General features: G+C 40.6%; 1 protein-coding gene across 1 annotated transcript in view; it reads left to right on the top strand.

Moving 5' to 3' along the window:
* Nucleotides 1–1,138: 1,138 nt before the first annotated feature.
* The window catches only part of GPM6B (glycoprotein M6B), a 171,666-nt gene continuing 158,969 nt past the window's right edge, over nucleotides 1,139–13,835 (top strand). The window contains exon 1 of the mRNA XM_074993157.1: nucleotides 1,139–1,344. Within this exon, the coding sequence (XP_074849258.1) occupies nucleotides 1,341–1,344 (4 nt within the window). The 5' untranslated portion in view covers nucleotides 1,139–1,340. The remainder of the gene's footprint in view (nucleotides 1,345–13,835) is intronic.

Below are 13,835 nucleotides of genomic sequence, written 5' to 3'. Positions count from 1 at the left end.
GTCACCCATCAGCTTCATTTTATTTGGAAGCAGACCCCTGATTCAGGTGCTTAACTTTAGGTAAACATTTTTTAAAATCTTGGCATGAGAAATCAAGGCCAATATATTTTTTAAAGTTCACCTACGCTCCATGCGGAGTACAAAGGTGAAGTAGTAATAATAATTTTAGGGCCTTAATTTTCCAGTACTCAATTTGAGACATAGTAGGCCTGGTTCTCAGGCTATCCACAACTCCAAATGAAAACAGTGGAAACTGTGAACATGCAACAGCTCCACAGATTAGGTTTATGGAGTCTCAAATCTGGGGACTCCTAGACTGAGACAATTCAGATCAATTAAAAGATCAGGGCCCAAAATCTGGTAGGAAGTCAGTGGCAGAGCCAGGAATGGAACCCCCAGTGCATCAGTTCTAGCCCAATGGCTACCCTTCTCAGAATATAGTGGAAACTTTTATGTAAATATTATCTTATAGGAAGAGTGTTTTAAACCAGACTATTTTAAAGCAATTTTTTGTCTTCATAAAAGGCCTTTGCTCTGACTGTGTTGGCTTGTGCTGAGTATTCTTCACTAAAACTATTAATTCTCTCACTCACCCGTCCTGGAAATCTCATTCATAAAAGGCTGGAGCTCCCCTCTTGTTAGCACGAATGGGACATTTGCAATGGGAACAGGCTGGGGACTTTACGCTAGGGCTGTTTGGCAGCCTCTAAGCTCTGCGCAGCGCAGCGGGAGGGAGACAGCCCGTCAGTGTCATGCCTGGCACTAGGCAGAGCGCAGGACAAAGAGAGGAGCGGGAACGCTGCGGGGCAGGGAGATTACACGAGCTTTAGCGCCCAGGAGCTCCCAGCCAGGCTGGGGGAGGTAGCGAGCCCGGGCGGCGAGGCAGATTACGGGGGGCGGGAGGCCGGGGGAAGGAGCGGTCTGCCAGCCCCCGGTCGCCGGCTGTGATTTGCACTCGATGGGGGGAGTGGGGGCGCTCGCCCCGCGGAAGGGGCCATTATCTGCATTGCACGCAACTCCCCCGCGAGAAGCCCCTCCCGCCCAGCAGCCAGCACCGCGCGCTGCCCGCGCTCAGGGGGCGCTGCCGCCCCCCCCTCAGGGCCTGTGCGAGCTGGGCGGGAGGCGGCAGCCGGCCCCGCCCCGCCTCGCCCTGTCCCGCCCCGCCTCCCCGCCACAGCCGCGGGCGAGCGGAGCCGGCCAGTGTGGGAGCAGCTGCAGCCGCTGTCCCACGTGCGACCGGAGCTCACAGCCCGCTCGCAGCCGCCGGGCAGAGGGCCCCAGGACGCCGCCGCCCAGCAGCCCGCCAGCCGCCCCGGGGCAGCGAGGGAGGAGAGCGAGCCATGGGTAAGCGAGCGGCGCCTCTCCGCTCCGCTGCCCTCCCAACGCAGGCAGCCTTGAACTTGGCAGCTGACTTTGCCTGGGATGCTCCGCGGGGCTGGGGCTGGGGCTGGGGCTGGGGCTGGTGGGGGGGAGGACGTGCACAGGCTAAGGCGGAGGTCAGCCGGGGCAGGGGCAGGGGCAGGGGCTGGGGCTGGTGGCGGGGAGGACGTTCACAGGCTAAGGCGGAGGTCAGCCGGGGCAGGGATGAGCCCATGGTGGGGCTGCTGCAGCACCCCCACGCTTGGCGGGGTCTCCAGTTCGGCTCACCAGCTCTCGGCCCCCGCCGCTGTACAGATTGTTCCAGCGGCCCGGGGGAGTGTGCGAGGGACCCCGGCCAGCCCCTGCCCCGGGGAAGGCAGCAGCAGGTGTGCGCCCTGCGCTGCGGCTAGGCGGGGTGCAGCCTGAGCCCCGCTTAACGGGATGCCCATGAGGTCCTAGCAGGGCAGAGCCTGGAGTTCCATAGCGAGGGGAGGGGGCGGTATGGGCACAGTGCAAACCCCCGTGCAGGAGTTCCCTTTAAGTTTAACAGCCCGCTTTGAGCCCATAGCCTCTCCGCTGTCACTGAGGAGTAACCCACCGCCCCCTTGTGTGTGTCTGGATTCTCGTATCCAGTCCAGTCTAATATCTATCTACCGCTTTCCATTTGGCAGTTATTGTGGGCATGGGGGGGCGGGTTGGTAAATCACTTCAGCCTGTTGAATTCCCTGATGAACCAAGGCAATGCTAGCCAAGGACCCTGATGTTTTTTCTTTTCAGAATAATTTCCCTACCAAGCAGAATTAAGTATTCATACTGGGCTATAAGTCATCTGTCCTGTCTTGCTATTCCTTTTGATCAGTTTGAGTTAATGCCCGCTTCCTTAAACAGTCAGTGGGTCTGCTACTTTGGAAATTACCGGTGTTCTGGGAATCCATGAAGAAAAATTGAGTTGGGTACATGCTGGAGCCAATATTAAGTGCACCCAATCTTTTTGTTTTTCCACACAGTATTTTAGTGTGCAGATAGAAATGCAAGCATTTTAGGTACTATGTGTTCTGAGTGTAGCTGGTATAGTTAACAGAGAAATGAGAGAGCTTTGCTAATGAACTCCAGCTGGAGAGGGTTATATTTAATTTTTTTTAACCTAAAAGTTTCTTACATCTGGTGTAAGTTTCTTCTGTCATGCCTAACTATTTGAAACACTGCAGTCAGCAAAATCTCGTAATGTGATTATCTGACAGACTGTCTGAAGTATATGGGCATCAATGAAAAGTATCTAGATTTACGGTATTTGTACGACTGTTAATGTAAGTAATGTGCATCTAGAGGGAGTATATGTTCCTTTGCTGCAGGTTGGAAATGTAATCAGCATCTGCACAGAACCTATAGTTAGACATACCTCTACAATGAGGAGTGATAGCAAAGGAAGCAGTTTTATATTGGGCCTCAACTTCGAAATTCAATGTGCTCATACTTTTTCAATATCTCCTGCCATAAGTACTAAACTAATTGTGTGCAAGTCTTTATTGGATTCCCAATGGGATTCAGTTCGTGTTTTTGTGTATTTCAGTGCCTAAAGTTTTAGTTATGCATTTCCTTTTCCGTTTACAAGACTCTCAAACATTAATTCATCCACAAATTGTTTGTGTAGACAGAAGAAGGATGGCCTCTGAAGGTGGATACAGATGTGGATCTTTGCATTTACAAAGTTCCATGTGTACTGGTGGTACTATAAACACTAACTGTATTTAAACACAAGGAACAATCTTTTAGGTTTTTGCGGCATTGTGTTAAAACAATTTAAAATCTTCTGGGTTCAAAACTGGCTTCCAGATTCTGATGTACCTATATATTTTCTCAGTTACGTAAACAAGATTGGGTCGCATGATACAAAGTCGTTATACAGGTGTGTCTCTCACTAGTCCACGCACATTTTGTATTCGTATTCTTTATACAGTAATAGATTTTTGTATTACCCAAGGTTTAAATCTCTATTTGAGTCAACAATCTAACAAAATAAATTGAACAACAAGGAAGATTATGAAGTTTGAAGTTACTGAAGGACAAGTATGGCCGTGTTCTTGGTTTTTAAATAAATTGTATCAGCCTGTCATTTAAGGAGGTTGTCATTGCTGGAACCAAACTGTCATTTCATGTCAATCTGTTAATATGCACATACTGATGCTGTCAGGCTCTCTGGCTTTAATTAAAAAAGGAGCACAGTTACTCAGCAAAAGCTAAAAAGAAAAACAACTGATATTCCTATGGCTGTATATTGTTAAATAAAATGACAGCAACTAATTTTTCACTTTCTAGGTGTTTTTTATTTGTTTGCACTTGGCTAATGAAGGTCAGCCTCCTGACACATTATGGAGTTTTTAGTGATGGTTTTTAATTACTGTGCTATCCTTGAAGATCCTCCAAGACTCATGCTTTTTACTTTGCAAACTTCTAAAGTTACAACAGGCAACCCCCATAATGGCTTGTATTATGTATTGTTCTAACATGCAGTTAGATATTTTCCTTCATATTTGTCTATTTTGAATTGGGAAACTTTATTTTTTGGTCTGTTTTAAATAGCTTGAATTTTTAAAGGGCCTCTTGTACTGACAGATTTTGTGCTTCAGCATAATGGATTGATGTTTGCATGTCTTTGAATAGTGTCTGGCAGTTTGCTGCAGAGCTAGCTAAAAATTGAAAGAGAGGGTAAAACGTCTCTCTTTTAAATTAGAAAATAGAGAAGTTTACATTTGTGGTGAGCTCAGTTTATTAGATAGAAATTCACACACATGAATAAAATTTAATAGTTTCTTCAATAAGCCTGAAAATATTGTAAGCTAAACTGGGGGGTGGGGGGGGAAGCTCTAAAAGGAAACTACTTCCAATACCAAAAGTCTTGATTATCAGTATGCTTACCATACTTATTTGAGGTTTGGTATAGGTCATAGTTCTTTTCACAAAGATGTCATTTAATCCATGTTTGGGATTTATTCTCTAAAACATTGACCTAATTTTGTCAATACAAATTTAAAATAAATATCTGAACTGCAGTACTATGACAGATATTAATTAAAAAGTAGAGAGAGGGACCCATAAAGCAGACATTTAGGAAAAGTCATTGCACTGGCAAAAATGAAAAACTTCCTGACCATCCTTCTGACATGTACAGGTAAATATGCTATATTTTCAGTATTTTTAATTTTTGAAGATTTATATTCCAGTTATATAATTGTGTACCATTTAGCTAATTTGATAGATACAGGAAGGGAAATGGGATTTAAAGACAGGGTTTGTTTTTTTTTTTTTTTTTTTTTTTTGTTTCCCCACAAGAAATACTTCATGGAGGAGTTGTGGAGCCCTTATCCTTGTCAGCTGGTATCACACTGTTTTGTGAATTAAAACATTTTGTTCATGCTGTTGCATAACTGTAGCAATAGCATTAAGTGGGCTATGGCTAATTTGACTACATCTCAGATAATGTCTTTGTTTACTCAGGTTTGGTTTGAACTTCATCACTCAAATTTTAAAACTAATACAGCGTACTCAATGATTAAGCTACAAAAATACTTTCAATAGTCAAAAAATCCTGATGATGTTTCTAACTAGGCCCATTAAAATAGTCCTTACTTAGGCAAATCCCTCAGAAAAGACTAGAATTATGTCCTCCTCAATCCACAACTCCCACTGACTTTGCTGGGCTTCTGGAGTACGTGGCACTTTTGAAAATCAGAACCATTGTGTTTATCAAAATTTGCATTTTCACTGTAGGCTTTGGACTGTCTAAAATGGACGGTAAATGTACTGTGCCTTTTATGGGAAAAGATTAACACATTGGGCTCAAACCTTTCAATTTTGTCACTTGATAAATGAAACAAAAGAAAAAAATACTGAACTTGAACAAAAATGATCTCAAAGTCTGGTGTAAATGTATATTAAACCAAAAATGGACAATATCATCTTCCTGAGTATAGTATGATTGTTATTTTTACCACCTTCCATCTCCCTTGCACTAAAAGTTGTGTTTATTTGAAGTTTTGGAAAGATTAGATGTTTGTCAGTACACTTTATGGACTTTTGATTTCACCAGATATACACACTGATGAAAAAACGTCAATAACTGAAATTTATAGTTAGTCATACTAAGAAAAATGCTGCCTGAAAACTTTTGAGAGTTTGAACTTGAGGATATTTGTTTTGTATATATTGATAAATAATGTTGACGAGTAGTGTTTTAGTGATTTATAAGGTTTGTTTATGATCAGTCTGTTATTAAATACTTTTTGTACCCCCCCATAATTTCCCAAACTATGAACATTTACATCAATACAAATAATACTTGAAATAAACCAATATTATATGAAATTATTTAAAAATGTCAAATTGTGCCAAGTCGTCGTCTTTCTCTCTCTGAGAAACAGTCTTGGTTTGCGGTGTTGAGATGAGAGAGGGTTTTAGGGCAGGATAGGTTTAATCTGTAGGGTACGGAAATCAAGAATGTTGTCATGGTCTTGCTTCCCAAGAAGAGAAATATATTATTCAAAGGTCGGGGGAGAACAACAGTCTTTAGTAAACAGTACTTTCAACGTGCAGTCCTAAGCAGGAGATGATTGTGCTGGAGAACTCTGTATACAAATGTATATAGAGAATATTTAAATTTAGTGTATGTATAATGAAGCTTTAGAGTTGATCTGAAGTGGAAAAGTGTAGACTAACATATTTGATTCTGTTATTTCTGTGGTTGGCTGGAATACTGTTTAAACTATACTTCTTTCTTCTAAGCAGCTGGAGGTAGATCTTGAAAGACAAGCAGCCAGCTTTTTTTCTATTCAACTGTACATTTTGTCCAGGCAGGATTTAAAACCTTTTGTGTGACACAGTAGTTGTAAAATCACCTTCATATTGGTCATTAAGACAATTAGCGTTCTGTTGCAGGTTCCCGTGGTCCATTCTGTGCTAAAGCTTTGTCATTATTTTAATAGATGCTAAAACTTACTAAACTTATATTTTATTTATATCTCATCTAAGAAAAGGTCATTAATGCTAAACCTTTTATTACCTTCTCTGCTCCAAAACCACTGGACCCAATTTGACCATAAAATAACCATAATTTGACCATTTCTTACTATAGTCTTTCCTGGTTGTACATGAGAAGGAGGTGGATGAGAGGGTGCCTTTTTCACATTTCTCATCATCATACATTGCTGTGATGGTTTTACCAAGTGTGCAGACTGTCTCTGTCATTAAGGTTGAGATTGAATAATTTAGGAAATCTGCTCCGTATATGATTGATTGCCTCTGGGTTTCCCAGTTTGGTGTTCACCAGTCTCTATTAAAAGGATAGAACCATGTTGAACTATATAGTCTGAAGCTATGGTAGTAGCTTGGATTGTTAGTTTCCTAAGATGGTTCTAATTTGGTGTAAGAATTTACTCAGGCATTTTACATGTGGATATCATTTTAATGCACTTTAGAGAAAGTGCTTCAGCAGTTAAACTTTCTTTTCTCTAGTCAGATGTTTCTAATGTTTCTACAAAGAACTTTGGATGTAACTAGTATTAATTCAATAGGGTAACTCTAAATATTACTCTTTTTCTCTCTCATTTGTAAGTTATTGAAAGTTGCAAGTCTTCCAAAGGAAGCTTATAGGAAATTTTTAAAAAAGTTTAAAAGAGATGCAAAAATATCATATTTCTTTCGCTTCATTATTAAGTTCTTAAAAAAATAAATAAAAAGCTGTTTTGAAACAGGACCCTGACATGGTGATCTGTTGGGTCTGTTCAATTTCGTTCACACAGCAGCATGCTGACATCACTTTGTTCATACACACTTTCATATGTTCCATTTGTGGATATGTACGCTGTGTTTTAAAACCTACAGCAGCAAGGCTCAGAGACCAGCTCATCAGAATTTCTCCTCTAGATGGGGAGTCCGTACAGCCCTATATGGACTCTATGTGCCAGTCAACATTTCGCCTTTGTCAGTGGTATTTAATGTAAACCTATTAGAATGCATTACCGTATGTTTAAGCTGATTGTCTTCAGTGAAGTTGCATCTGCTCATGTCAGCAGGTAATCTGTTTCATTTTCTTAATATGATTTATTATTCACCTTCCTGTTTCATGTTGTTCAATAACACTATTATATATATTTACTTTCTTTACATGTGAATTCTTTCCAAATGGCAGGGTTTCCCAATCTGGTTTTGTTCTGCCCTGTTCCTTGCCTCAATAATTGTGTGTGCCATCAGCGCTCCCACCTCATGATCCTCTTCCACACATCAACAACTTCCCCTGTTCAGTCTGTCTCTCAGCCCAGAATAATTCCTTCAGTTCCTTTAGGTGAGGTTCTGGGGCGTTCCTTCTCCCTTTACTGTAACACACATGGTTCATCACTTGGAGTAGTGAAGCTCTTACTTAACATCAGGAGACTTAGATTTTTGGTGAATCACTTTTGCCTTTCTCTGGAATCTTAAAACTTCTTGGGGTGTTGGAGGGGTAAGCACTGCAAGTTATGCATAGGCTGCTTAAATTAATTATATCACAGTCTCTTCTGGAGCTGAAAAGTAAGAAAAAGAATAATTATGCCACCTATTCCCCTGCATTTTCCCTCCTCCTTTTCAATTTGCCATGTCCCAATGAGCAAAATCAAAAAGAAAAGCGAATGCAAACCTACAAAAGTAGTAGTAAAATCCCATTTATAAGGTACAGAAGAGTAGCTCAGAATAGTAGCACCATAAAAAGTTAGAAAACGAGCAGAGGAATACATGCAAAATGTGCTGCTGATATCTACAGCAGATGGCTTTAAGGCACCCATGCAGGGCTTGATCCTGCCAGAGCACGCAGTGTCCTGGAGAATAAGTGCTTTCTTGGATCATTGCCAGGATGCCCAGAACCTTTTGAAGACTGAGCCCACAGAATAAAAATGCAAATACTCTTTCTGCTGCTTGCGCTCTAGTTCTACGTCACTATAAAGTGATGGTTGGGGGCCGGGGGGGCATGGAGAATGTGTTTAAGGAATAGGTTTGGATCCAAAGCTCGTTACACAAATAAAATGCTGAGAATCAGTTAAGCTTTTTAAAGAGCTACTGACACACAGCAAGGAACATCTTCAAAGAATGTTGCTGCTATTGTTTCTATTAAACTAGCAACCAGAGGTCTCAAGTGAATGTTAGGGCTTTCCCTGCTCTGGAAAGTTTACAGATTAAATACACAGAACAGACCACAAGTGGAAGGGGAAACAGACACATGGAGAGGTGAAGTGCTGGTCTAAAATCTCATAGCAGGTCAGTGGCAGAACCAGAAATTGCACCCAGGTCTCCCGCATCTCCATTTTTGTCCCTTTTACACAAGACCATATTGCCTCTTCCTGTGTGATTAGTTGTGCCCCTTTACTCTCTCTAGCGGTGGCTCTTAACCTGAGGTGCACGCAACCTCTGGGAGTACATGGTGCCCTTTTTGGGGGGATGTGAGATATGCCAGATTTTTTTTAGAAGGTAAATCATTGAAAACACAAATTAAGCACAGGCACATAAGTACAACCACATCATTTAATCAAACCTATGTATGAATTCAGTTAGCTGCTAACTGTTAGCCTGTAGGTTACAGTTTACTTCCACAGCAAAACTTTGCAACATCTCTGGGTAGTACCTGAGTGTTTTTGTATGCCTATTGTACTATTATTTGTGGTGAGTAATAACATAAAACCATTTTACATATATTTAATATGTATTTAAAAGTGTATAGGCCCCCCATCTCTATTTTTGATATTTATGGGAGGTGCGAGAACATATTTGAGAACCAAAGGGGTGCAGGCTGCAGTAAAGGTAAAGAACCACTGCTCTAGATTGTCGACTTGATGGCACTCAATTTGTATAAGCAAGACATGTAATTTATAGATCTTAAATGGGTCAGAAGAAATGTCAATATTGTTTTATGTTGACTACCATCTCCTTTGACTCCTACTTCTTCACTTTCTCTCTTCTGTGCTCACCCAGTTTTGCTCCACCCACTATTTACGTCTCATTATTATGTCAGTTTCACACAGGGCTTTGGGCACAAAGGTGTGCAAGAAAATGGCAGCCTCAGAAATGTTTACAAATGATACAAAGAGTTACCTGAATGAGGAGTTTGGGCTTTGTTTCTCGACCTACCTAATGGATGTACTACAAAATAGTTTCAAACATAATGGCTGTTCAGAGGCTGTCAAATGGTGTGTGCTTCTTCATCATCATCATCATCATCAATAACCATGGGCTCAGTGCTCATTGGTGTCTGATGCCTCTCACTATTTCTTTCCATCTTTCCCTGTCTAGAACAGAGTGGCTTAGTTTCTGTAAAATGGTTTGTTGCTCATGTGTATATCACATGGTGTACTGTATTTTTGCCATTCATGTTTTCACCTCATTTTTTATATGATTTACGGCATGGTGTTTTATATCATCTTTAGTTGTCCTAAAATTTTACAAGATGTTTCAAAAGTGGCTGTGATTATTTTCTGGGGATGCTCTCATTGAGCTATTGGCATGTAGCTGGCAGGAGCTCAGCACTTTGTGAAAAGCCAGCTTCTTCAAGATCTTGAAGTTACAGAAGGAGAGGAGTAGGTTGGATATTAGGAAAAACTACTTCACCAGGAGGGTGGTGAAGCACTGGAATGCGTTACCAAGACAGGTGGTGTAATCTCCATCTGCAGAGGTTTTTAAGTCCCAGCTTGACATAATCATGTCTGGGATGATGTGGTGTTGGGGTTGATCCTGCTTGAGTCAGGGGCCTGGATTCGATGACCTCTTGAGGTTCCTTCCAGCTTTGTGATTCTGTGAATCTATGATTATGTCTGACAGCCATAATCACTGATTTTTTTTTTTTTTTAAAACTCTTACCCTTGTTTGTTTTTAAACATTTGATTAAAAATGCAAAGAGGTCCAGGGGGACTGGAATTCTGCCTCATATGTTTCTGCACCTCCAAAGGTTGTGATAATGGGATAATACTGTTAATAACACAGATTTTATTTGACTTGCAGACTTTTAATTTTATTTGACTTGCAGACTTTTAATTACTGATGGTGATTCATGAGTACCAGAATCTAGTTTGACTCCCTGTATTGAGGACTGAGTGCTAGAACAACATTTTGTAAAGTGAGTAAATCACAGTGAGACAATAAATATAGAGCCTCATGTCACTCTTTCAGTCACATTTTAGAGAAGGACTTCACTTTTAATTAGTGCTGGTGACTATAGTCCTTTAACCAAGTTAGGTGTTTAAGATGCTGTTGGCACATGTGGGAAATCACACCTTTTGAACTGGAAGGTAACTAGAAAAGTGTTTGGTCCCTTACTCAACTTTTTGTATATATTTGTCATAGTCACTTGTTTGATATCTTGTGTATTTACTTTCATGAAGACTACTTAAATGTGTAAGATTTGTAGGGGGTGCACAACTTTTGCTTACTCAAATGTAACTTTTAGTTGCTTCGTAGCTCTCGGGATTAATGTATTATGTTAAAGAAGATGAACTTGAAATTCAGTATCTTTGAAAATAATGATTTTTATTACTTCACTGTGGAAGTACTCATTAGGAACTTCAAAGAAGGTGGCATCTTGATTTAATCTAGGTCCTGATCTTTTAACAGGATCTGTTAAGGTGGAATTCAGCACTCATGGCATCCCATTGAAGTCACTCTGAACCAGTGCAGATTAATGCTCCCTCCATACTCTTTTTGTTTTAATTCACTTGTCAAGGAGAGAGATTTAAAAAAAAATCCAGTTTGTTTTTGTGGGAAACCTTGTTGGATCTTTATATGTAACATTTTACGTGTAGATTAAGCATGCTGTATTTGCCACTCTCCTTTTAAAAAAAAAAAAAGGGGGCGGCGGTTTATCAGGGTTGTGTTAATGTAATGATGCTTGTGCCTGAATGAAAAAGTGAAATAAGATGCCACATGTAGAAATACAGTAGAATCATAGAACACTGGACTGGAAGGGACCTTGAGAGGTCATTGAGTTCAGTCCCCTGCCTTCATGACAGGTCCAAGCACTGGCTAGACCGTCCCCAATAGATGTTTGTCTAACCTACTCTTAAATACCTCCAGTGATGGAGATTCTACAACCTCCCTAGGCAATTTATTCCCGTGTTTAACCACCCTGACGGTTCAGAAGTTTTTCCTAATGGCCAACCTAAACCTCCCTTGCTGCAGTTTAAGCACATTGCTTCTTGTCCTATCCTCAGAGGCCAAGGAGAACAATTTTTCTCCGTCCTCCTTGTACCACTTTTAGGTAACTGAAAACTGCAATCGTCCCCTCCCACTCTTCTCTCTTCTAAACTAAACAAGCCCAGTTCTTTCAGTGTTTCCTTGTAGCTCATGTTCTCTAGACCTTTAATCGTTCTTATTGCTTTTCTCTGGACCTTCAGTAACAAATATTAGTTTGCCAAATGGAAGATGGATATAACTTGTGGGGAACTGAATACTCTTCTTGATCTACTTTGTGCATAGTACAATAAATAAACAAACAAAACCCCCCTCCCTAGTTAGAGTGCTTGTAGCCATTAGGACGTGGTGCAAGCAGAGAGGTCTGAAATAGTGCATCTTCTTGCAGGCTGTGGGCCTGTGACAGTAGCCTAAGCTTTTCAGACAATGGCAGTAGTGTTACTGCCAAGACAAATGGCTGGTAATTTGTGTGATTTGTACTATTAACCTCTTTGAAATCAACCTGGATAAGAAGAGCTACATCTGCCACTTGCTCTCCAAACATTCACTAATCACTAAAATAGGTATATGTTTAATTTCAACAATATCTTTATCTAAGCAAACACTAAATATAGTATTTATATAGTGGCGAGAAGGCTTATTTTTTAAAATTTCTCATAATCTAAAATCAAGCATAAATCAATGTAATGGTGGTCACTTAAGACTTAGCTTGTAATGATATCTGCTTGTGGCTGCAACAAACCCAAGAAACTTTTTGTTTTTTGCTCTCCCCTTCCATGCTGGTTAGTGTGTTTACCCCTTTACATTCCCATTATGTTTCTCTTGCTCCCACTTAGTCTTGGTTTTTAACTTTGTCTTTTATAGACATTGCTCTCTTTTTTTTTTTCAATCTTGGCCTCACCCTCCTCGATCCTTCCTTATTTCTTCTTCCTTCTGGGTCAAATTCACCCCTGATTCTCACACATTTTATGCATCTGTCTTGAGGTCAATAGGGTGAGTGAGTTGGAGAAAGCAAGCAATCAGATGTGCCTCAATGCTATTGTAGTTCTGTGTTTTTCTGTGTTCTCCTGTCTGCCATACCCTACCCAAACAGGCGGCTTCTCTCCTCCTTACCTTGCACCATTCCATGTCTGGGCCTGGACTCCACACTTCAGTTTTTCTTCATGCTGTGCTGTGGTCCAAGAGCCACTGCTGTGTCTGTAAATCACATTGCTATTCATGACACTCACTTGTAGAAGCTGGAAGCAGACATAACTTCAGGTCTGATGCCATTTGGTTGATGTGTGCATGTTGAAAGTTACAAATATTTGTATATGCATATTTGTAAGTGTAACCTCTTCAAAAACTGTTGGGATAAATTATCAGCTCAGATATATTTAAAGAGAGGATTTGTTCCTTTTTAGATAAAGGACATTTAATATGAGAAATGTGGGAGAAACCCATTTTAAAAAGATCAGTGAAAAGAGTTGTCTGAAAATGGGAGGAATTCTTGTAGGTAAGTCAAGGACTTGCCTTTACTGGTATTTGTGGCAGTTGGGAAGCACAACACGTGAGTATAAAAATTGTTACCAAGGACAACATTACGGTCACAAGTGATACGGTAAACTGTCTTCTGAAAACATATCCACTGTATGGTAACTGTTTTGGTTTTGTAATTATATATTAAAGAAATGCAGGCAAGACAGTGGTAATGGAGACTGAAAGTGTATCTACTTTTTCCTATTCTGAAATGTTTCCACAGTGGATGGAAACTGCCTTGTTTCATGCATAGTTAAGCTATTTGGTAAGTATTGTGGCTATTCCTTGGCTGTTTGTTGATGCCTGGAGTAATATAGGCTGATTTTAAGACAGATGTAAGATGACAAGCTGCATTTGGAAGTTCAACTATCTTGTTGGAAGAAAGTTTCAAAATGTATTAGTAGTACATCTGTTCAGTTTATCTCACTAGAGCTCTAAATGATCCCATCACAGAACTCTTATTGTTATAGAGTTGGCTGTCTTTTTGAAATCATATTTTTGTAGGAAGACAAGGAGGTGGGAGAATATTTTGTTCTTGTTTGGTTCACAACAAGAGGCTGTTTTTTCTGACCTTGTAGTGTTCTTCTCTGTCTGGCCAACATAATACAGAGCTTAAGGATTCAAAAATGGCATCATGCCAGCTTAACTTCTCCAACTACAATACTTTTAGAAATATCAGCTAGTGCTGATCCTTTGTTATACTGGTAAATGTACATGGGAGGCTGAGAGTGGGGCTGGTGGGAGGTGGGAGGAAGTGT

Source organism: Carettochelys insculpta, chromosome 1, assembly GCF_033958435.1.
Source record: "Carettochelys insculpta isolate YL-2023 chromosome 1, ASM3395843v1, whole genome shotgun sequence".
NCBI lineage: Eukaryota > Metazoa > Chordata > Testudines > Carettochelyidae > Carettochelys > Carettochelys insculpta.
This window is presented reverse-complemented; position numbering and strand designations above follow the sequence as displayed.